We start from the raw sequence: 25732 nt of genomic DNA on the forward strand, positions 1-25732 counted from the left end.
TCTCAGATCAGGTCTGGATCCCCAGAGTTCAGGGTCCTCTCCTACACTCCTCTCAACATTCACACCTGCTCCTGCTGCAACACCGTCCTCAAAGCCTGTGTGTGTGTGTGTGTGTGTGTGTGTGTGTGTGTGTGTGCGTGTGTGTAGCTAATTGGTTTCTCATAACAAGAGTGTAAATTTTTGGTTGTGCAGTGCATCTGGAAAGTATTCATATCCCTTCACGTTTTCCACATTTTGTTATGTTACAGCCTTATTCCAAAATGGATTCAATTCATTTGTTTCTCAAAATTCTACACACAATAGGCTACCTAATGCTACATAATGGCAAAGTGAAAAAAAGTTTTTTATATATATATATTTTTCAAATGTAGGCTATATAGCCAAAAATGAATTGAATCAATTTTGGAATAAAGCTGTAACATATCCTAACAAAATGTGAAAAATTGAAGGGATATGAATACTTTCTGGATGCAGTGTAAAAGGCCCACTCCTCTACAAGCATGTCTGTAGGCTATATGTCTCTTATACAACAGTTGAGAAAGTTAGGTGTGTCTCATCTTTCTCAACTTCCTCCTGATCTGTCTCAAGTCACTTGGCAGTAGCCCAGACTGTAACCAACATGTCAGATGATGAGATAGACTATAGGCTACCAGTTTGATCCACTGACAGTGAATTTAATTGTTAGCCTACAACGCCTGGTAGAGGTAGCCTATTGGCAAACAGTTGGCAGTGACACAACCATCTTCTGGAAGATCACAGATATCACACACGCCTGACACCCATCCCCAGCAATATAATTAAGATTAGGCTAAATAAGTAGCGGACAAAGAGAAAGAGAGGTGCTATTTTGAGCGATGGGACTTGTGATGTGGAGTGAGCCACTCGATGAGGGTGACTCTGCTCTCTGTCAGAGATTGTTGGCCACGTCGACTGAAGACCATCTGGCTCGCGCCAGTGAGACCTGTCAGAGCAGAGGGCGGTCGGGGGGTGTAGAACAGAGAGACAGCTTCTTCCTGATGTCCCTATTTTGATCAAACCTTAGAGAGAAAGCTGCGATAGACTTCAAATAACTGACTTTCTATAGTCTCTAGACTAATTGATTGATGCAAGGGTAAGATGAGCTCTGTTGTTCGTGAAGGGGAACTTCATTGTTCTCTTTCCGACTTTGCTTCACTGATTTAGGCGACATCGTTTCTGGGCCGCGCGCAACATCCTTCCGCGGAGCGCTCATCGCCCTGGCAACCAGTCTTCGCGCCCGCCGCGATCTCGACCCTCACCATCTCGCTTTTTGTCATTATTTTAGCCTCTTCCTCGAATATGTTTTTGTTCGCCCCTTGCCTCTAGATATGCGCGACTATTTTCCGAAATTTGAGTTTAGATTCTGTAATTTATGTAATTTTCTGTAATTTTTTGATGCGTCGGAGAAGTCTCCTCTTTCTGCGTCAAAATGCCTGTGAGACGCGGTCATGTCGCGCTCCAGAACACCTATCTGGACACCATTATTCGGAAATTCGATGGGCAAAGTAAGTGGATTAGCCTACTTTTTGTCACTGAAAAAGTGATATTGTTGTCTTTGTGAGTTACGAGAGCAAAAAAAAGTCCGTTGTTTGTTATTCAAATAATTTGACTGGTAAATTTCCATTGCCTTTTGTCTGTCCTAAAGGGCACACTTCCTCGTGTGGCTATTCTAGAGTTAATCCTCAGATGCATAGGCTATAGTTTACATTTAGACTTTAGTATTGCATGCTCTACATAACATGTGTGACCAATGGCCACTAAGTCTTGTGTGTCCTTACACCTGCATGTTTGCGTGAATTCACATGTTGCATGAGTTGCATTGAGCACCAATAATCGCACATGTTCTCATTGTTCTGTTGCCTGTCTGAGATGGAAGACCGCGGAGTTCCAGTCCATGTGACGAATGCAACTCAATAACCATTGTAATATGTTGTGTCTTTCTGGTCAGTGGACACAGGGGTATATGGTTAACCATGATGCCTATAAGATATATACTTATTACAAACGAGACATATGCTTAGAGTTACAGCTCCCTGCTGCACATCAATGACTGTTATCAAAAGTAGTTTCGTAAAAGGGCACAGTCTGTTTGTTTAAGTTAATATTAGTCTATTTGGATTAAATGCTTAAATTATCTTTGTAGGCCTTTTTAAAATCACCACCAGTGTAGCCATTTACCCTACACAAATAATATTAAACAAGTGTGACTGTGCCCCTTTAAACTGTGAAAAAAGCTATGGTTTTCTCTTCACTCTCCATTTATTCTGCCGAAATCTAAGTAGACTTGCACCTGTACTGTTACTGTCAGTCACATGGAGGAGACAGTAGTACAGTGAGTGCAACAGTACTAGAAATAACCCGCTCAACCCCTAACTGATTTAAGAGGACAAAATGGAAGAGACTGCGTGTCTCAAATTCAATCTCATTAGACTTGCTTTGGGGTGACAAGTGTCTGTCCAGAACGTTTGGAATGAGACTAATCACATCATTTGTGTCTAAAGGTCTTCTGTCTCAGATTTTGTAGTGAAGGGTCTTCAGACAGATAAGCCCCTTCATGTTCTTGGCCGGCGAGGGCTGATAGTGTTTGAAGATTTCCTCACATCAATGCTTTGACGCCAAAAGCTTCTCTGTCTCGGATTTAGTTGAGAGGCCCTCAGACTGATAAGACCCTCAGAAAGATGTCTTTATTCGTGTGTGTGTGTGTGTGTCTCTGTGTTCGTCCGTCTGTGCGTGCGTGTGTGTGCACCCGTGTGTGCATGCGTGTGTGCATTCGTGTGTGTGCATCTGTGTGTGTGCATGCGTATGTGTGCATGCGCGCGCGCGCGTGTGTGTGTGTGCATGCGCGTATGTGTGTGTCTGTACCGGGCCAGGTGAGACACGTGCCACATCGATGCTGCTTAGCAACGGTGTGACGATCAGTGTGTCTGTTCTGAGACCTAGGCCCAGATAATGACTTTGGGTAGAGGGTGCTTTCTGCCTGTCTACTCCAAAGAAAGAATCAAGACTCTCGATGGGGAACAAATCACCTTTTTTTTTCTGGGCAAAGCTCCAAGTCTCTCTCCTGTGTGGAGAGGAACGGTTTTGGTTTCACCAGGATAGCGTCGGCGGACGGAACAAGCCGAGACAGCGTTACTACAGTGGCTTCAAAGGCTGAGAGCTCTTCATTCAGACAATTCAACCGTTCCCGCGCCAACGCTATCCTTTCACTAGCGACTCGTCCGATTTCCGGTGATTCTGATTTCCGACGTCGCCCGAGAGATTTCACATAACAGAGGTGTGTGTGAAGCCTCGTCGCCATCAGCGTTACGCGCAGTGTTTCAACACGGCCAATAACGGCATCTAGACGGCAGACGCGTCGCGTGGACAGGCAGCTGGGCGCTGACGATGTTAACCGGAGCTGCATCCCAGCCGGCGGCCGAGCGCTGGGTTGCGGCCGAGCCAAGGAGGCACGCTGTACTTGCTCAGTGTCCAGCTGCTCATCTTCAGTCCCTGGGACAGGCGGTCCTCGGAGCAGGACAGCACCCCCAGAGAGCGATAGGTTCCATCAGGTCCACTTTCACCGAGGATGAGAATATGAGGATGGCTCAGTAGTAGTGAGAGACTGGTTTGATAAAAGAAAACGGTTACAGATGTGGGATATTCTCCCTTTTTAATCTATACAAAAACGTGATCTGTGTCAATGTGGAGCGGATCCGCTTCGGATATCTGATCTTTCTCTCTCTCTCTCTCGCTCTCTCTCTCTCTCTCTCCCGCCAAGACCGCAAGTTCCTGATCGCCAACGCCCAGATGAAGAACTGTGGCATCATCTACTGCAACGAGGGCTTCTGCCAACTGTTCGGCTTCTCCCGGGCCGAGATCATGCAGCAGCCCTGCACGTGCCAGTTCCTGGTGGGGCCCGGCACCGTGAAGAGCGCCCTGACGCAGCTGACCCAGGCCCTGCTGGGCTCGGAGGAGATGAAGGTTGAGATCATCTACTACGCCAAAGAAGGTATGGAAAGAGACGGGGCGAGAAAGGCCAATGGGACAATCTTGATGGACGACAGACAGACAAGACAGACAGACAGACAGGCAGACAGACAGACAGACAGACAGACAGACAGACAGACAGACAGACAGACAGACAGACAGGTGTTCGGAAAGGAAATGAAAGAGATATACAGAGAGAGATGTGTCGGGAGCAGGGCTTCATATGCAGTATCTGTGGGAGAATCTCAACGAAACGCCGCCATTTTGTTCTTGCTGTTGGAACGTATATGGCGGCTCTGTGCTGTGAAGACAGCCACACAGAGACCCAGCGGTGACCCGTGTGGAGGTCTGCGGAGCGCCGGACCACCGGCTGACCTATCTGGTCCTGCTCACCTGCGACATGCGTGTTCCTTCCCAGAATCCCGTTCACCTCCTGTCCTCTGTCACCGGGAACATTAAGGCAGGGAGGCAGGGATACATGAGCCTCGGGGCAGGAAGAGACGGAGGCTAGCAAACAAACCAGGCTAGAACACACACACACACACACACACACACACACCTCTTGCTCTGGTCATTTGGGCATGAGAAGTGCAGAATCAGAGAGCCTGTTGTCATGGAAATGTTCACGGTGTGCCAGCTCAAATCCACTCAACATGTATCCATTTCCTATCCCACTGCAAATGCAAACACGTATATAGACGCACACGCGCACACACACACGCGCACACACACGCGCACACACACGCGCACACACGCACGGACAGAAAGTAAACATGTACTGTATTGTATTGTATAATGAAACACCTACGGCTGCATTGTGACACTTCTGTGACACTTGTAATGAAATCGTATATTTAATGAATTCACATCCACTTGTGTGTGTGCTTGCTACTATGCATGTGAGTGTGTGCGTGCGTGCGTGTGTGCGTGCGCGTGTGTGTGCATGTGTGTGTTCCTCCTCACTCCCCATCTCTATTTATAGACACAAGTGATAGTGACGATCCCCCCAGCCCAGCCCCGCCCCCCCCCACTCCATTTCCTTCCTTCCGATCTATATGTCTCTTTATACTATTTCTCTCTACTTACCCATTATCACAAACTGTTCCTCCCCTCAAATGTCTGGCCCTTATCTCCATTCTCTGCCTCTCCCTCCTCCCTCAATCTCTCTCCCTCCTCCCCTCCATCTCTCTCTCTCTCTCTCTGCTCTGTGCTATGGGAAGTCTAAACCCCCCTCTTTGGCTTCACTTAAACACACCTTCTTGTAAAATATGGACTCATAAATGCACTGGGAGAACCACACAGCGATGGAAAGACAGGGGAGCTTTTACTTTTGTTTGAAAGCTTTCTCCAAATAAATCTCAAATGAAGAGATGGTGGCAACAGACCACCGACCACGAGCCCCTGTTTATTTATTACACTGGTGCAGTGCCCTTTCCAAAAACTTCACACTAGGCACTGGCTCCCTTTGGTCATGAGCAAGAGACACCTGCTGCATTTTAACTTCATACAGTGCTGTGCCTGGTTTTCGAGAAAATTGAAATAAAGACAGACCCTTATTAGCCATTATAGTATGATAACACGTTAGCCTAAGTTAGCTAATGTAAGCTGGTTAGCTAAATTATGACATTAATGTGACTTTCAAACAGTGTGGCAAGCTGCTGATATAACTCTTGTGCTGTTTCTTCTGCCAGCTGAGTGGTGCTGTTGGCAGATATGTTTCATGTGCAAATAAACGTGATAGCTAATGGCTCTATTGACATCACCAAGTAGCCTGGAGAAGGGAGGCTAAGCTGGCCAAACCAGTCTGTGGAACTCATGTTTAGCTACTGTCTAGCTAGCTAGTAGTAGCGGGCTAGCTAGCACACCTTGGAAAGCTAACTGGTTCTCCATTGCTGGTGTTGTCATGGCCCTATGTTGTCACTCTGAATCCCATTTCACACTTCAGATAAAAAAACAGACTGGAGACTTACCTAGCTTACCTGTCTTCTCTTCTCCTGGCCTTTCGTTTCTTCCACATTATCCTGTTTATTGATCCACAATGTCCACCCTCGTTGCTTGCTGACATGACTCTTTTCAGCACATATGTTTTGTTAGTTCAGGTTTTCTTTAGGTTCTGAAATGTTCTCTCTCTCTTCTCTCTCTCTCTCTCTCTCTCTCTCTCTCTCTCTCTCTCTCTCTCTTTCTCTCAGGGGCATGCAGGCCTTGTCTGATAGATGTGGTCCCTGTGAAGAATGAGGAAGGACAGGTCATTATGTTCATCCTCAACTTCCAGGAGCTGATGGATCCCTCTCTTAAGAAAGGGGGGCTCAGACAGAGAATGTCCCAGGGCTGGGTATGGGCAGGTCAGTGTATTTACTGTCTATTTGTCTGTCTAATGGTCCAACACTGGTAAACTGTACACTAAATGACCTGTATAACAGTATACTGTATATTAAATCACCTGTATAATCAACTTTATAATGTTTAATGTCAACCCAGCTTACAGGGAATGTCCCCACAACATTGGAGAGCATTCCTAACACGTTCTGCTAATGTTTCCACATTCCTAGAACATTTTTAGAACAAATGTTCACTAGCTGGGAAGCGTGAATGACTCCTGTGTGACTCCTCAGGTCAGAGCAGAAGGCTGAAGATGAGGCTGCCGTCGCTGCGCTCCATGCGCCGAGCCTCCCTCTCCAAAGACCAGTTCGAAGGCGTGGTGGTGGACTACCTACAGGTGAGGGGGTGCCCTGTGAAATACCAAGTTCCTGTCACTGACCGGCGATTATATCTGTTTCGGGGTACACGGGGTACGGGGTAATCTTACATTTGCCTATTTTTTATTTTATTTGACCTTTATTTAGCCAGAGGAGCCCATTGAGACCAATGTCTAATTTCCAATGGTGCCCTGGATTACACAACATACAGTGCATCCGGAAAGTATTCATATCCCTTCACTTTTTCCACATTTTATTATGTTACAGCCTTATTCCAAAATGGATTTACTTTTTTTTCCTCAAACCTACACACAATACCACATACTGACAAAGTGGAAAAAATAAATGTGAAAAATAAATTAGTTGTATTTAAAATAATTGTATTTAAAATAACAAAACACTAAAATATCACATGTACATATGTATTCACTCCCTTTGTTATGACACTCAAAATTGAGCTCAGGTGCATCCTGTTTCCACTGATCCTCCTTGAGATGCTTCTACAACTTCCACCTGTGGTAAATTCAATTGATTGGACATGATTTGGAAAGGCACACACGTGTTGGCTGTGCATGTCAGAGCACAAACCAAGCCATGAAGTCAAAAGAGTTGTCTGTAGACCTCAGAGACAGGATTGTATTGCGGCACAGATCTGGGGAAGGGTACGAAAACAAAATGCAAAATGTGCAGCATTGAAGGTCCCAAAACGACACCCTTTGCAAGTAGATCCTGGACTTCCTGTCAGACAGTCCCCAGGTAGGACTCCACACCTCCTCCATCCTCACCCTCAACACGGGAGCCCCCCAGGGCTGTGTGCTGTCCCCAATACTGTACTCCCTGTACACACACGACTGTACAGCCACCTTCAACTCCAATACCATCATCAAGTTTGTTGATGACACAGCAGTGATAGGCCTGATCACCACTAATGAGGAGAGGGTGTACCTGGAGGAGGTGAGGCTCCTGACCCAGTGGTATCAGGAAAACAACCTTTGTCTAAACATCAGCAAGACAAAGGAGATGGTGGTGGACTTGGGGAGAAAACGGGAGAGGAACTACACCCCTCTAATCATCAACGGGACTCCTGTAGAGAGAGTGGACACCTTCAAGTACCTTGGCGTCCAAAAAATAAGAATTTAATAAATTTTGGAATAAGTCTGTAAGACATAACAAAATGTGGAAAAAGTGAAGGGATATGAATACTTTCCGGATGCACTGTACGTCATAAACAACATCATAAGCGTATATAAAAATCATGAACAATATTAAATGGTAAAACGACATAGTGCTCTCCAGCCTGTCACCGAGGTTGGGGGTTGACACCTGGTATGCGTGTGCGACGGTGATTGTCTTCCCCCCCCGGCAGCCCAGCAGCGAAGAGGTTCCTCTGAAGGAGTTCCGCATCCCGTCTAAGGAGAGCTGCATGCAGTCGGAGACGGAGGCCTTGATAGAACAGGACCTGGAGCTGCCCTCACCACAGCCGTCCTCCAAGCGCCTGTCCCTGCTGACGGAGCGCCTGGACCCGGGCGGGGCCTTCCCCCTGGGGCCCCTGGGCAGGAGCCGCTCCCGGGAGAGCGTGCGCAGCCTCCGACGGGCGTCCTCCCTGGACGACATCGACGGCATGAGGGCCGACTGGACCGCCGGCCGGCCTGGCGACCGGCGCGCCAGCAGCAGTGAGTGTGTGTGTGTGTGTGTGGGTGGGTGTGTGTGTGTGTGTGTAGGACGGTGGGTCCTGTGTTGTATCACAGATGTACTGTATCAACCTGCAGCTTGTTTATGAGTAATTAGGTTTTTTATTTTATTTTATTTGAACTTATTTGTTAGTTTATGATTAGTTTGAATGCACACAGCAGCAGTACTTGGAAATCACGCTGCCACTCCCCTGTCCACACCCCCAAACCCAGAGTGCCTCTGTCTAAGCACGTGCAGTAGCCTGATGGTTATTTCAGCAGGGACATGCTAATCAATTCAACTGCCCTTTAGCCATTGTCGTTGCGTGTGTGTGTGTGAATGTGTGTGTGTGTGTTGGTTTCCTCTGGCATCTGCTTCCATGGGGCCAGAGGCTAACCACTCTGAAAGGACTTCCATTTACCCTCCTGCTACCCTGGTGTGTCATCATGCCCCCCTAGGGCAGCGATAGGGAGGTGCAGTATAGGGCAGCGATAGGGAGGTGCAGTATAGGGCAGCGATAGGGAGGTGCAGTATAGGGAAGTGATATGGAGGTGCAGTATAGGGCAGCGATAGGGAGGTGCAGTATAGGGAAGCGATATGGAGGTGCAGCGATAGGGAGGTGCAGTATAGGGAAGCGATATGGAGGTGCAGTATAGGGAAGCGATATGGAGGTGCGGTATATACCGTATTTCCACGGTGCACACTGCTCCCCCTCACACTATTTCTCTTCTCTACACATTTCAAAAATAATATAACCGAGCATTATAACAGCACTGCACTGTCGTTAAATATTTATTGGAAATATATGGGTTTGTAGTTTTCAATTTCGCTGAATTGCGTCGCGTTCAGCCATCCACTATCCAAAATAGTTATACTTTGTTTACCGTTGCTATAGGCAACCACACAATGTACCGTATCAAAGCGGAGTGATTGACCCGTTGGTATATTGTTGTTATTGGCAAGGCTCCGAATGCCTCTTGGCCAATCGCGGTTGGAACTAGTTGTATAATGTACATTAAATTACCTGTATAATGGTATACTGTACAATAAATTACTTGTATAATCCATGTTATAATGTTCACTGTCAAGCGTGAATGAATCCTGTGTGACTCCTCAGGTCAGAGTGGGCTGAAGATGTGGCTGCCTCTCTTAGCCTCTCTCTCCAAAGACCAGTTTGAAGGCGTTGATGTTAAATGTTCCTCTTTGCTCTCGTCTGCAGACCTGAAGCCCAGCACTCTGAACTCCACCTCGGACTCAGACCTCATGAGACACCGGGCCATCGGTCGTATCCCTCAGGTCACGCTCACCCTGAGGCCTCCCTCGCCCACCGAGATCGAGATCATCGCTCCCAGCAAGGTCAAAGAGCGCACCCAGAACGTGACGGAGAAGGTCACGCACGTCACACAGGTGCGTACCACCAGTGGACACACACACACACACACTCCTGTCCTGTTGTCACGCTACCCGTTCTCACCCGGCACAGACACCTGCTAGGTGAGGAATCCCCACTGTCACACCAGAGTGGCTGGTATAAACCGTGATGTCGCTACGCTCAGTCATGTGACATCAGCAGACTTGCTTTGTCTTTAGCTTTCTCTTTGTGTGTATGAGACAGGGGAAGACATTGTGAAAGAGAGTTGTGTGTGTGTGTGTGCGTGCATGTGTGTGTGTGTGTGTGCGCGCGCGCGCGTGTGTGTGTGTGCGTGTGTGTACCCTTAAATAAAAAACATCTCACCTTTGTTGGTGTAACAACAGTGAACATCCTATCCTGGCACCAGCCCATCAATCACACTCGCACTTTCATTTTGGAAATGAAACAAAATGTCAATTCAGTCTGAGCATCAGGCTAGTGAACATCTATGTCATCTGTTCACACAGCGTTACCCAGAATTCACCCTTCCACCCTCAAGATGACAGGTTAATGTAACACCTGTCTGGCCTACACTACACAAAAAAGGGTTCCAAATGGGTTCTTCAGTTGACCTGAAAAACCATTCAAGAACCATTTTGGTTCCTGATAGAATGTATTGGTGAAATGGTTCTAGCAGGAACCTTTGCTTGATGCGATAGTTCTACCTGGAACCGTAAAAGTTTTTTAAGGGGTTTTCAGGTGGTTCGCCTACAGAAACAACCGAAGAACCTATAATGTTCTAGTTATATCTGTGGGACAGTCAGAGACATTAGAGGATCCGTGTTTTGACCTCCAGGAGAGGTCATTCAGGGTGTCACACATTGATTGTGGTAAAGGGCATCTATGGCCGGGGACACTGAACTGTATGTATTGTGTCCTAACACGTTGCTGATGCTTTTGTTGAGATCTGACTGCTGGGGAGACACATCTAAACATAGCTCTAATAACTCAACACACACAGAAGGCGATGTGGCTTCCCTCCCAGTGGAAAGATCAATTAGGACCAACACCCTCCACCCCAACCCTCTTCACACCCCAAAAAGGTGTTCAGTCATTGTAGAATTCTTTACTACTTTCTGCACCATCAATATAATGTACTCAAGTCGCTTCCGTGAATGTATTAGTTGGAGGATAAGATTTTGACGCAACCTAACCCTACCATAGAATGTGATGTGTATGGAATGGAAATCCGAGTCAGGGAGAAGTGGGGTTGGTAGTCACTTTTTACTTTAATTTGAATCCCTCAAAAACTGTTCCCTGTCAATGTGTGTAATGGGAGCCTGACGTCTCAGCTGGGAATGGAGTGACCGTACTCTCCTTAAGCTTATTCTGATCAAAGGTTGTGGACGGTGGACATCTTGTGCACTTGTGACAACCATCCCTGTTGTGGGATTGGTTGTCCCTATGTTATTTTAATGGGAAAAAGAAGAAAATGAAGGCCATTTTATAGAAATTTTAAAAATAATTTCATTGAAAACCATCAACCTCTCCAAACTGTATGTACCATTGTCACATGTGACAACCAAACCCAAAGAGAATGTGACAAGCATCCCTAAACTAATAGCTCTCCGTTCATATTTTTTAATGATGATAATATTTTTATACTGTATGAACCCCATTGTGTAAAAGCTAGAAGAGAAGCCCCGAAGTCCTCTCACCTCAACGTCAAGTGTCTTACTCCTAAAAAGACATTGTACTGTAGGTGACCTCTGACCCCCAGTAATGAAAATGTCAGTACCAACACTTTTTAACAACGCCCACCAGGGAGCGACATCTAGAATGAATGTGACAACCAACCCATGTGACAACCAACCCCGTTCCCCCCTACAGCAACCATCAATATGAGAAATAATTACTGTTGACAGATCACGCACTCTCTGTCCAGTAAAGTTTTCTCATTGATAATCGCCCCAAGCAACAATTTCTCTCTAAAGGGAAATCTTTTAGATCATTGATAATAAGCCTATCAAAGAGTAAAAACATTCGCTGTATTGCACTAGAGATCATGGATTAACCGCAATAATCAGATGACATAATGCAACAATATCCCCTCAGAGATAGATAAAATACCTAATCATCTATCTGTCATCCGTCATCTATCTCTAGATCAGGATTTAACCTGTTGTAGCCTGTCAGCTATGTGCATGTGTAATGTCCTTTATACTCCACCGTCATCTACAGTCATCTGTAGAGTACTCCCTCTGGTGGTGTAGCCAGCGGTATCTTTGGGCAGTGTTGTGATCATAAGTGACAGGGGAGGAAGGACTCCTGGTGGGTATGGATGGATGTACAGTATATTGTGTAAATGTGTGAGTGTGTAGGGGTGTGTGTGTGTGTGGGGGGGGGGGTGTACAGGAGTATGACACATAGTGCGGGGAGGGCAGGCGTCCGGGGCAGTGGGCGGGGAGGGCAGGCGTCCGGGGCAGTGGGGTATTGAGCTGTCCTCTCCAGGGCTTGACGCTGTCAGTGACCTTGACCTTTGGGGCTAATGGAAGTAGAGGGCAGTAGAGGGCTCGGCACGCTCTCTCCCTCCATCCTTCACCGTCTGTTTATCCGTCCGCTGCCTTTTCTACCACTCCCAGAGAGAACATGAACAGAACCGGTGGGAAACGTCTTCGCTCATCCCGTCTGTTTATCCGTCCGCTGCCTCTTCTACCACTCCCAGAGAGAACGGGAACAGAACCGGAGAGGAAACGTCTTCGCTCATCCCGTCTTGTTTCTTCGTCCGCGTGTCACTACAGACCATCGCTCGTCTCCCTCCCTCTGCTCTCTCTCTCCTGTGTTTCCTTCTCCTCTCCATCCTCTCCCTCTCTTATCTCCCACTTCCCCTCCCTCTCTCCCTCGTTCCGGCGCTCCTCCGCCAGCCTGATGCATCCCAGCCACCTCAGTCTAGGGGGTCGGAGGTCAACTTCCTGGTCACACAGATCGTTACCCCTGCTGAAACAACCTGCAGACATCTGGGGCCGTACCTCCAGATACACCGTCTGTAGAAGCAGTCACTATGGCTGTTTCTGTGATTTAATTACTATACCGAATATAGATTGAATGTACAGTAGGGTGTTGTTTTGGTTGTGTACTATTACGCAACTAAGCTCCTTGGTTCTCTCCGCTTATCTGTGTAATTGGATTTTGATTGGCACCTTACTAAATGAGGGAGGGAAATTATCACTCTCATTGATCTTTATTGATTTGTCTGCTCATAACAAAGCAGATAATGTGATTCCCTGTACAGTGTGTGTGTGTGTGTGTGTGTGTGTGTGTGTGTCTCTTGGGTAAAGAAGGAGTAGAACAGTGATGTGGCACCCCCTGGTTCTGCATGAGCTCACCCATCTGTGTGAGGAAGTGTCATATCTTATAGAAGTAGGTGTTTGCGCAGAGTTGGCGGTATTCTTACTGTATGTGTGTATCATGTGTGTGTGCATGTAGATACAGTAAATGTACGGTTTTTGGGTATGAATGAGTGTGAAACCGTGCTTATTAGCAGGGTCCTGCTGTGAGGGTAGTGCTGTCCAGTAGTGCTGCCCGCTCTTCCCCAGGCCCTGAGAGAGCCATCCACTGAACTCATGTTCAAAAAACTTCTTAAGACACACATGTTCAGGCAGGCCGTCGGCCATCTATAACGCCTTGCTGCTCGCAATGTTGTTGTTTTATCTGTTCTGTGTCGTTTTAATCTTGTCTCGTGTTTTATTGCCATTTTAATTTATTACTGTAAAGCACTCTGTGCATCCGTGCTGTGAAGAGCGCTATATAAATAAAGCTTACTTACTTACTTACTTACTACAGTAGTCTGCCAAGGGACAGGGAGGGTGTGTCCCTTAGTTAGGACGTTCCCTCTGTCAGCGTTCTCCTGCTCTATCCCAGAGACACTCAACACCCAGATAGCAAGCGGATCTGGGCCATATACAAGCCAGATCTGGCCCTTGTGGCTTAGTTCCGGCCTATATATGGCCCAGATCCGCTTGCTATCTGGGCATGAGCTTCAGACAGAAACTTCCACCTGTGAGTGCAGTAACCGACTACTCAGGCTCTCACTCCCACTTTGCCCTCTGTTCTCTCTCTGTCCTCTGGTCTGCTGCTGTCTCTCAACCTGTCTTTCTGTCTGCCGCCTCCATCCTGCCCCCCTGCCCGGCAGACCAGGTGAGCAGACCAGGTGAGCAGACCAGGGGAGCGACGCCCTCTGCTTAGAGGGGGAAGCCTGGACGATGTTGTCATGTCATCAAAAGTCATCTGCGGTCTTGCTTAAAAGTTTTGTCGAACCGTCTATTTATACATTTAGGGTATGTTTAAGGCTTTTTTTGACCCTCATTTACAAAGGGTGCTTTTGAGTTGGCTGGCAGCACCGAATTCCCTTTGACTTCACCTGGAGCAGTGCTCAATTTTGTGTGTGAAACAAAATGATTGTGAAAAGTTTTTTTTTGTGTGTCAGACTGGATTATTTCAGAAATACAGTACTGTGAAAAAGTCTTAGGCCGCCACCAAAGAAGATAATGGGCAATTCCATGTAAATGTCAACCTCATCATGAAAAAATAAAGTTATACTATACATAACAAAATCACTTTAAAATATATCATCAAGGTCTATATTTCGGTGTACTGAATTCATCTGATCAGATCATTTAAGAAATTGCATATTTCCACCCATTACAACAGGTATCAGAGTAATTAAAAAATAACATTTTCAGTTAACCTAATTGTATGAGTTGTTGAAAGGGCATAAGGGCCTATTTTTTCCACTCACACGGGTTCCACAGCATCTCATGTGGAGATAAGGGGCTTGTAATGCAATATGTATAATATTGGGTCATTTGAGTTCATCCCTTTAACGGTTGAGCCATGTCAAGATGACGCGCTTTTACAGGACAGCCAATGTCACGTCCGTAACGTTTTTCAGCAAAAGTCTTTATAAAAAATACATTTTACATGCAATATTGCCCAAACTTTCTGTGCAAAGCTAACTTTCACTGATGTCATATATGCATCATATAGTTGTTCTAATCTCTTTCTATGTGTATTTTCCGCGTTACGGATGTGACCGTTATGGACGTGACATAAACCCCAACATGCTGAGCGCAGCTTTCCCGTTAGAATCGCAAATAACCAAATTGCCAGTCCTGTTATAGCTTATTACACATTCTGGCTGGCATGCAGTCTCGACATCAGTTAAGTAAATTATTATGATTTATTTCAAGTGAATGTCAAATTTGAGATCATTGTCTATCATGAAGCATTTGTTAGAAGAAATGTTACATTTAAGAATTCCCACCGCGATGTCCATGAAGCATTTAGAGAAGCTCCCGTTTACCAAAATGAAGGCTATGATTAATGGCTACGGTTATAAGGTCCATTGCATTGTTAAAACCAGGCCAGGTCCAGCCTGGCTTATGTGCGTGGCTGGCTTGTTTCTGTTCAGGACTGGTCGAACGGAACGGAAGCTAGTCATGCCACTGAAATAGCTGTGAATATAAATGACATGAAATCATGTCTGATAAATTAAGATAGGTCTTGTCGCCTGGACACATCAGTTCACATGCTTCCAATGCTAATCCAGCACAATAAGAGCAGGATAGCCAATTAGCTCATGAAATCGCAACAACTAGCAGCAGCTTCCATAACATTAATGGTAGCGGTCAGTAGGGCTGTCGCGGTGAAGAGATTTCCCCAGCGATACAAAAGGGTGGCTTTCAAAGGGTGGCTTTTTATGCGGTATTATTGCGCTATTTTTTTTTCTTCCCCCCTGTGCTTTATAAATTTGATTTTTATAGTGTGTGTACTGTAGCCTACCTCTTATTTGTTTCAATACATTTTTATCAAATGAAAACATCGGCTACATTAAATAAATACTGTAGCAGTCAATCAGAATTTCATTACAGGAATGCAATGGTGCCCTATAACACAAACAGGCAATACACAGAATACAAATTTAATAATAAAGCAAAATAAATAGGCTATAAAATAAATATGCTTCTTTTATGAAATGGTTACCAAAGAAAGACAAGATAAACTGTTAATTAAAGTAGGCTCTAAAAAATAGGAAAATCCGAACCATTTAGCCTATAATTAAACAATAGCCTAACAATAATACAATGAAAGACTTCTCTAAAGCACAACTTAACTTGTATGGTAGAGTGTAGGCCTACATGAGAAGGCACTGGCTATACTGACAGGGGTTTTCATGTCCTTGTTACACTGAAGGAACAGCAACATATTTACTTTGTGTGGTTTTAGCGAGGATCGGAGTGGGGTAACAATGTTACCGGCAGCACTAAAAACTCTCTCTGAAGATGTGCTCGTTGCACAAATGCACATATACAGTACTTGCGTGCGACTTTAGAGAGCATGGGAAATCTAGCTTTGTTTTCGTGCCACCAGGCGAGGGGGATCCCCGTTGGGGTTGATGGGCTCCTCCTGCAGTTAATGTGTGAGTTCTTTGTCTGCTCAAGCTCTCTTGGGAATGCGCACAGGGGTGGTTGCGCGTGACTTTAGCATGTCTCCAAGTGTCCTCCTCTTCTTTGCTGCAGGTGGCTCCTCTTGCGCCTCTTCCTCTCCAAGCGCCTTTATTACTATTATTTACATTTATGGGCCTGAGCCCAATTAAGACCCGACATTTTCTTTCTAAATTGGCTGTTTATAAGTAACTCATTCATTCCGAGTTGTTTGGATGACAGAACTATGCTACGTGCTAGATCTTCTTCCATATAGCCTTCTTCTCGCAATGGACTCGCAAAGTGTAGTAGGCCTACCTGCAGGTGCCATAGAAGGCATGCGAAAACCCTTACATTTCAAATAGTAGGCTAACCTTTGATTCACTGGTGATAAAAATCATAATTGACAAAAGGAATTAACAATCAGACTTCTGAAATACGTTATGAACCTAAATCTGTTCAGAATTATTACGCACGGAATCATAAATACCTCAACATGGATTGGAAGCGAAATTGCGTCTATTGGGCAAAAAAAAAATATGCGTGTCCCATTTATTTTATAAAAAAAAGTATAGTGTCCAGGAAACGACTGTCTTTTTTTGTCACATCCATAACGCATGCCTTTTTGTCATTTTTTTTAGACTTAAAAATATTTTTGCATTTTTATTTTTTTACCATCTGTTCTCCCCATTGTGTGGTCTTAGAATATGCATTACAAATGTAAATGTTCTAAAAACTTTAGTTTTACTGAGACATTTTGGTTGTCATTTTGAGTGCGGATGTCACATCCATAACGCTGGAATTGCCCTAATGTTTAAAGATATTTATCTGGGCAGTAAGTGTTTATTTGCTTGTAAAAGACTATGTAAACACATTGGAATAAACACAAATAAACATTAATACAAAAAAAGTAAATAAAATAAAAAAACAACCCGTAACTGTCCATGGGGTAGGTTGGCAGTCTGAAGAGAATCCGAATTTAAAAAAACAACAACAACAACTATTTAATCATGGACCAAATTATGAATTTCTTGAAGAAGTTGGTATTTTGTGTGGCCTCCCTTAGAACACAACATTCTCTTTGGTACACTGCTGTCATTTTAGTAGTCCTATGATAAATACTTCCCAAGCGTCTTGCAGGATTACATATTTTACATAAGACTTTTGCACAGTACTGTATCTGTTTATTCATATCGTATGAAACTTCCCCTTCAGGTTTCTCATACAGGCTCAGTGGAGCTATAAAAAAGCCATTGCGTGCAGACAGTCGGCTCAGACTACCACCACGGGGTCATTCTGAAACTAGACTGAAGATTATATCAATAACTTTACATTTCTCGGGTGAGTGAATCGTTGCTTGCATGTGTAGGATACTGTGTCGCACACGCACGCACACACACACACACACACACACACACACAAAGCTATTTCAGAGAGACCTCCATTCAGAGGCTACTGCGTTGTGTCCTAATGGCCTGTACCATAATGTACTGTACCATTATAAAATGTACCTTTAATGGAGGATCATTATTGAAGATTATTTTTGGAAGCTGAGGGCCTGAGATGTGGGTTCTGGGAACAGGCCCAGTTCACCTGAGATGTGGGTTCTGGGAACAGAACAGAGAGCCTTTCCAGACCCGGAATCGTATTTTGAAAATTTACTTTCAGAGGCAGGAGCCAGGCTGGCCAAGAATGGCAGCAGTAGTTTCATAAAGTACACACTTACATTAAAAACAATAGATGGTGTCATACCGTAAAAAATGCAGGGAAGCCATATAATCCCATTCCAATTAAAACAATTACAAATATCCATTTCTTTAGATTTCACCATGCGTTTAGAGTGACTAGATCCTGGAGTTGAGTAAATTTTGCAGGCTATTCCATGCAGATGGTGCGTTTACATAAGAGTTGAGTTGAGTTTACATAAGAGGATCTGATTTCAATACCCTACACCATAAGGCACTGTAAAGACAGGCTTAGTAGTTGCTCAACTGGGGGTTTCCTGAGCTCAGTTTCAGGAGGGATGTTGCGGAGGCTTCGATGGCTTATTTTGGCAACCACGGGTGTTATTACAGATGACTTTGTCACCATGGCTATGTTCATAGTTATGCAAAGTACTATGCAAAAGAGGTGCAGCCGACAGAGGCCTGGCCAGCCCGTGCTCAGCGGTTAACCCTTTTAACCCTGAAAGTACAGTGAATATTCAAATATTAATTGGATTTTCCATATAATACTAGAAGGTGCAGTTTCTCAGCTGTCAGCAAGTGTTGGAGTGAGAAATTTTTTATATTTGTCAGATATTTTTTTTATATTATTAAATATTTGTTAGATATTTTTGTTGCCGGTGACGGGGTCATATCGAAAGGGTTTAAAGGCTTTCCTGAGTACCCTGTGAGACAGAATGGTGCGTCAGAAACGCCGGCTCTCAATTGCGCCAGAGGAGCCCTCTCTCTCCGAATGCAACCGACCGTGGCTACGTAAACCACACAGAGCGTCAGCTGTGGGCTACCCTCCCCCAGTCACACACACACTGAAAGTGTCAGTGTAAATGAACCAAAACCCAACCAACCAATCCTATCTGCGTCAGTCCTTCGTCGATTAGCGTGTAAATTGGGGCACCCCGCTGCCCCGCTGTGCCATTGGCAGAGACATGACCCAGCAGGATCACATGGTGTGTTAGGTGTGGCTGTACTGGGGGGGGGGGTTTAAAAGCCTGGGCAGAGATGGTTGGACGGTGGGGGGTTTCTAGGGGACAGACAGGGACACAACCAGAGAGGTGTCCCCGTCGTTCAGTAGTCCGTCCGGGCTGCGTCGGCTGCGGGTCCAGGGCCAGGGCCACAGCGCCAGACGTCCAGGGGGAGGGATGGAGAGGGAGGGGAGCGGCCGGTTTAGGGGGAGGGCAGGCGGTCTGCTGCGGATGCTGAGGCCCCCCGCTGTACAATTCTCCTCTCCAGTACTGGTGCTGAATTTGGTGTTCATAAAAGCTTGAAAATATATATAACTCATACTAATAGAAGTGTTCTTCACACCCCATCTGCTTCTCTCTTTCTCTCTGGACGATAAATTAGCACTGATTGATTTTCGGCTGCGCTTGGACCACTAATGAAGTTATTTTTGTAGCTCCTATTCACCCGCCGCAGAGGTGACCGGCTAGGGGGAGGAAGCACGATGTTCCTTGACGTCAGTCTGGCCTTTTATCTCTCGATAATGGATGTTCTGCGCTGCCAGAGTGCTTATCCGATTGTTTCTGAAATGGGAAAAATGCTAATTACCATCAAGATTACATTTTCTGCTATGAATATTCATATCACGGCTAATCGGTTTTATCCGATGTTCAGAGTCTGGGTGTGTTTTTCCGGCTGGTTCTGGATCAACGGTCTCCTCTGACCCTGTCTGTCGTCCTGCCACGTCCAGGTGCTGTCCCTTGGCGCGGACGTGCTTCCGGAGTACAAACTCCAGGCGCCGCGCATCCACAAGTGGACCATCCTTCACTACAGCCCCTTCAAGGCGGTGTGGGACTGGCTGATCCTGCTGCTGGTCATCTACACGGCCGTCTGCACACCGTACTCCGCCGCCTTCCTCCTCAACGAGGTGGAGGACGAGAGGCGGCGCACCTGCGGCTACACGTGCAACCCGCTCAACGTGGTCGACCTGGTGGTGGACGTCATGTTCATCGTGGACATCCTCATCAACTTCCGCACCACCTACGTCAACCACAACGACGAGGTGGTCAGCCAGCCGGGACGCATCGCACAGCACTACTTCAAGGGTTGGTTCCTCATCGACATCGTGGCGGCCATTCCCTTCGACCTGCTCATCTTCCGCTCCGGCTCCGACGAGGTGAGGGTCTCGGGTGGGGTGGGGGGGGGGGAGGGGGAGACGAACCGTCGCATGTCGGGGGAACTCAAATAGAGACGCGTAGTCGTAAGAGTGATCCCTTTAACCCAGGAAGTCTTTCTCATTGGATGTTGTCGATTTGTCTTTCTCATTGGATGTTGTCGATTTGCCTCCCGCCCCGCCCCCTTAGCCCCATACAACCACTCTGATTGGCCTGCTGAAGACCGCCCGCCTGCTGAGATTGGTGCGCGTGGCCAGAAAGCTGGACCGCTACTCTGAGTACGGCGCGGCGGTCCTCTTCCTGCTCATGTGCACCTTCGCGCTCATCGCCCACTGGCTGGCGTGCATCTGGTACGCCATCGGCAACATGGAGCGCACCGGCTCGGCCCGCGTCGGCGTGCTGAAGATCGGCTGGCTGGACAACCTGGCCGACCAGATAGGTAAACACTACAACGACACCGACGCCGCCTCCGGCCCGTCCATTAAGGACAAGTACGTCACAGCCCTCTACTTCACCTTCAGCAGCCTGACCAGCGTGGGCTTCGGCAACGTCTCTCCAAACACCAACCCGGAGAAGATCTTCTCCATCTGTGTCATGCTGATAGGCTGTGAGTAGGCCACGGCGCGTTTGCATGTGTGTGTGTGTGTGTGTGTGTGTGTGTGAGGGAGGGAGGGAGGGAGGGAGGGAGGGAGGGAGGGAGGGGGAGGGATAGAGAGAGAGAGAGAGAGAGAGATGGGGAGATGGGAGGATGGGTGGAGGTAGAGAGATAGAGGGAGAGGGAATGAGAGATTAGCAGGGGAAGAAGAGGTGAGAGATGGGGAGATGGGAGGATGGGTGGAGGTAGAGAGATAGATAGAGAGAGAGAGAGAGAGAGAGAGAGAGAGAGAGAAAGTGCTTTCAGTATTAAGTATTAATAAGTATTCCTCTACATGAGTTGTTCAATTGACATTTTCAAGACGGTGGTCCTCACATTCAGTCCTTTGTCTGTCCCCGCCGTGTCCCCGTAGCCCTGATGTACGCCAGCATCTTTGGGAACGTGTCGGCCATCATCCAGCGGCTGTACTCGGGCACGGCGCGCTACCACACCCAGATGCTCCGCGTGAAAGAGTTCATCCGCTTCCACCAGATCCCCGGGAGCCTGCGCCAGAGGCTGGAGGAGTACTTCCAGCACGCCTGGTCCTACACCAACGGCATCGACATGAACGCCGTGAGTCGCCCAGATATTCGTCCGTAACGCGCGAATGTACTCGGACCCTGTCCGTCTGACTCTGCAGCCGTGTGGTCAGGAGGTCTAGCGTTGGTTAGTGTGTGTCATGCTCATGGCTGGTAGTGGTCATGGTGAAGGAGTAAGCCAGGAGCATGGCGTAGCAGAGAGCAGAGAACTGGCTTGTCAGTTCGGCCTGAACAGAGTCAATCGCATTGAGCCACTGCCTGTGTGTGTGTGTGTGTGTGTGTGTGTGTGTGTGTGTGTGTGTGTGTGTGTGTGTGCGCGCGCGTGTGTGTGTATCCCAGATCGATCATGAGCTACTTTCCCCTCCCACTCTTTCTCTCCACCTCTTCTTCCCCTGCTAATCTCTCATTCTTTCTCTCCCTCTCTCCATCTCTCTACCTCCACCCATCTCCCATCTCTCTCTCCCCCTATCTCTCTACCTCCACCCATCCTCCCATCTCCCCATCTCTCTCTCTCTCTCTCTCTCTCCCCCTCTATCTCTCTACCTCCACCCATCTCTCTCTCTCTCTCTACCTCCACCCATCCTCCCATCTCTCTCTCTCTCCCTCTCTCCCTCTATCCACCCATCCTCCCATCTCTCTCTCTATCTCTCTACCTCCACCCATCCTCCCATCTCTCTCTCTCTCTCCCTCTATCTCCACCCATCCTCCCATCTCTCTCTCTCTCTCTCTCTCTCTCCCTCTATCTCTCTACCTCCACCCATCTCCCCATCTCTCTCTCTCTCTCTCCCTCTATCTCTCTACCTCCACCCATCCTCCCATCTCTCTCTCTCTCCCTCTATCTCTCTACCTCCACCCATCCTCCCCTCTCTCTCTCTCTCTCCCTCTATCTCTCTACCTCCACCCATCCTCCCCTCTCTCTCTCTCTCTCTCCCTCCATCTCTCTACCTCCTCCCATCTCTCATCTCTCTCTCTCTCTCTCCCCATCTCTCTCTCTCTCTCTCTCTCTCTCCCTCTATCTCTCTACCTCCACCCATCCTCCAATCTCTCTCTCTCTCTCTCTCTCTCTCTCTCTCTCTCCCTCTCTCTCTCTCTCTCTCTCTCTCTCTCTCTCTCTCTCTCTCTGTGTCCAGGTGCTGAAGGGTTTTCCAGAGTGTCTGCAGGCCGACATCTGCCTGCATCTGAACCGCAGCCTGTTCCAGAACTGCCAGGCGTTCCGGGGGGCCAACAAGGGCTGCCTGCGTGCGCTGGCCGTGCGCTTCAAGACCACCCACGCCCCCCCAGGGGACACGCTGGTCCACAGCGGGGACGTGCTCACGGCCCTGTACTTCATCTCGCTGGGCTCCATCGAGATCCTGAGAGAGGAAGTGGTGGTGGCCATACTGGGTGAGGCGAGGCTCCTCCCCCTCCCTCCCGAACACTCTTCGCTCTTTCCCCTCCTCCCTCGAAAATCACGGCTGTGTTGTTACTAGGTTCTCTCTGCCTGTCTGGCGCACACTCACACACACAAGCACACACACACACACACAAGAGCTCACACATACACACACAGGCGCGCACACACACAAGCACACACACACAAGTGTACACACACACACACACACACACACACAAGAGCTCACACATACACACACAGGCGCGCGCACACACACACACGCACAAGCGTACACACACACACACAAGAGCTCACACATACACACACACACACACACAAGAGTGTGATTGATTACTGATAAGCCCAAGCGCTCAGACCTGCCCTCAGCAAGCCTGCCTGTCTGATCCAGATTAGACCCTCCACTGCATTTTGAGTGGATATAAATTTCACTTTGCTGAAATCATCTAGAGCTTTTGTGTCACTGGCCTTCTCTGACATTTTGGAAAGTCAAGGTCCTCAGCTAACCCTGGTGGAGTAAGGATATTGCTCACAAATAAAATATATTGTTTACATGCACGCCATATTGATTTTCACCTCTTTGCAAATTTTTCAATCTCTTCCTTATCCATCTATGCCTCACATGCAACCCTTTTTTTCATTATTAATGTTACATCTCTAACCTTTCTTCTTCTTTCTCTCCCTCTTTTTCCATCTCTCTCTCTCTCTCTCCCTCTCTCTCGTTCTCCGCAGGTAAAAACGACATCTTCGGCGAGTCCATCAGCCTGTACAAGCGCCCTGGGAAGTCCAGCGCCGACGTGAGGGCGCTGACCTACTGTGACCTCCACAGGATCCTGAGAGATGACCTCCTGGAGGTGCTGGACATGTACCCCGACTTCTCTGACATCTTCTGGAACAATCTGGAGATCACCTTCAAACTGAGAGACGTGAGTGACACCAGCAGGGGGGAGACGAGAGTGGCCGCGTTTCAACTCTGTTACTAGGGAGACAGCTGTTACCGCATCACTTCACAACACAGATGTTTGTAAACAAACTTAAGCAGCTTAAGTCATCTGTTGTGGACTACGCTGTGTGCGTTCTGTGATGTTCATCGTTTTGGTGGTGCTATTTTATCAGTACTCACAGGTGTTTCACGTGTCTGAAATGTTATTTATTGTTATTGTTGTTATTGTTATTATTGTTGTGTGTTATTGAATGACTGAAGCTTCTGTGTATCAGGTAGACGGAATAAAGCACGCAACCCCCAGCGCGGAGTCGGAATGTGGATACCGTCGGCCACGCCGTAGGAAAAACCCCCTGCACCGCCGCAACCGGCCTGGTAAGAGTGTGTGTGTGTGTGTGTGTGTGTGTGTGTGTTGCATGATGTTCTGAGGGATTACATTTTCAACAGAGCAAAAACACGTTTTGTGACTGAAGTCGTGCCCCCCACCCCCCTTCAATCCGCGCAGACGGCATGGACTGCGAGGACTCGTACCCAGACCAGCCCTATCCAGTGGGGAACCACCGTGACCCTAGCCACGGTTCCCGGTGGGACGACCTCTGCAGCAGCACCAGCGCCTGCTCCCAGTCCAGCGATGACGAGACGAAGCCGGCGGGACGCGGCGAAGCCGAGCTTCACTCCCCCGGGGGACGCCGTTACACGGGCGGAGCTCCGACGCCCGCGCCAGGGTACTATGGCGTCTGGCCAGAACGGAGGGCCAGCCAGTTCTCTGAGAGCCAGCAGTGCTCGTCCTCGGTCCGAGCCTCGTACCACCCTCCCCCGCCCCGCCCCGAGGACCGGCCCGGCGAGCTGGAGTCCAGGCTGGACCTGCTGCAGTCTCAGCTCAACAGGTAGGCGCGTGTGTGTTTGTGTTTGTGTTTGTGTGTGTGTGTGTGTGTGTGTGTTGCATGTGTGTGTGTGTGTGTTTTGTGTGTGTGTGTGTGTGTTTGTGTGTGTGTGTTGCATGTGTGTGTGTGTGTGTGTTTTATGTGTGTGTGTGTGTGTGTTTGTGTGTGTGTGTGTGTGTTTGTTTGTGTGTGTGTGTGTGTGTGTGTGTGTGTGTGTGTGTGTGTGTGTGTGTGAGTTCTTGTCCCAACGCGTCTTTCTTCCCGTCCAGACTGGAGACCAGGATGACGGCGGACATCAGTGTGATCCTGCAGCTGCTCCAGAGGCAGATGGCGCCGGTGCCGCCCGCCTACAGCGCCGTGTCGCCCGGCTCGCACCGAGCCCGCCCCTCCGGCCCGTATGGCCCAGGAGCCCCCGGCGTCCACGCCGTCCCCCTCGTCCCGCCGGTGCAGACGGACGGCACGCTTTCCTCGCTGATGGTCAGTTCGGTCAATTTGGCGTCACGCGTTGTAGATTCGGTTAAGCGAGCGCAGACGGAATCTTTTCCTCAGTCTGGCGTTCGGTGGAAGTACGCAAACGGGGAGAATTGTAAAAGGGTGGCTGAGCTACTGTGTGTATAAGACTGCTCCATATTCTATTGAACCGTTCTGTCCTCGTTTGTCTTCGCAGAGCACACACTCGGAGTTCAAGTCTGGGGACTCCGCATCAAGCGGGACGCGCCTCACCGCGGCCTCCGACGACGACGCGTCCCCGTCCCCGGACGCCGTGCCCCCCGTAGACCTCGGCCCGCCCCGGCTCCCTGGCTCCGCCCCCGGACTGCTGCGCGGCAGCCCGCGCTCCCCCTCCCTCCCCGAGAACCTGGAGACCTCCGTGGAGGGGCAGGGGGGGCAGACTCAGAGGCACGTATCCGATCCCTTTCTGTCAGGCAGCTAGAAGCCCCTTCCTGCCCCGCCCCCACCCCCCTCCTCCCTCCCCAACCCCACGCTCAGACCTGCCCCCCTCCCACCCCTGAACCCCCCTGCACCGCCACAGGAGGTCAGCCATATGGCGGCCTAGTTACCCCCCTAATTGTCCTCGCGCCTGTCAGATCCCTGACCGGTGAGACGCCGCCGAACAACGAGGCTCGCTTTCCGCACAGCAGGGGGTGGGTGGTTAGGGGGCAGCGGAGTGCCTCTCCCCTCTCTCACTGGCTCCTCCAGTCCTGGACTCAAACCCCTCCTCTCTCTCACGGCCCGGGGGGGGGAGGGGGGGGTGATCAGTGTCCGGGAGCTCTCAAAGCCGAGGCCGGCCACCGCCTGAGTTTTACGAGAACATTTAAATAC

The 25732-nt window shown here is 48.3% G+C and overlaps 1 protein-coding gene across 1 annotated transcript; it reads left to right on the forward strand.

Moving 5' to 3' along the window:
* Positions 1-1447: 1447 nt before the first annotated feature.
* kcnh6a (potassium voltage-gated channel, subfamily H (eag-related), member 6a) lies at positions 1448-25343 on the forward strand (the record flags this gene model as incomplete). The annotated part of the gene is made up of 15 exons (XM_084448448.1): positions 1448-1523; positions 3776-4006; positions 6174-6326; positions 6597-6700; positions 8047-8353; positions 9571-9749; positions 19599-20024; positions 20212-20629; positions 21030-21229; positions 22326-22578; positions 23318-23511; positions 23804-23903; positions 24034-24415; positions 24682-24889; positions 25080-25343. 15 exons carry the CDS (start codon positions 1448-1450, stop codon positions 25341-25343), a joined length of 3495 nt encoding a protein of 1164 aa, XP_084304574.1.
* Between the last annotated feature and the right edge of the window lie 389 nt (positions 25344-25732).

Source organism: Borostomias antarcticus (genome assembly GCF_949987555.1).
Source record: "Borostomias antarcticus genome assembly, chromosome: 14".
NCBI classification, from domain to species: Eukaryota; Metazoa; Chordata; class Actinopteri; order Stomiiformes; family Stomiidae; genus Borostomias; species Borostomias antarcticus.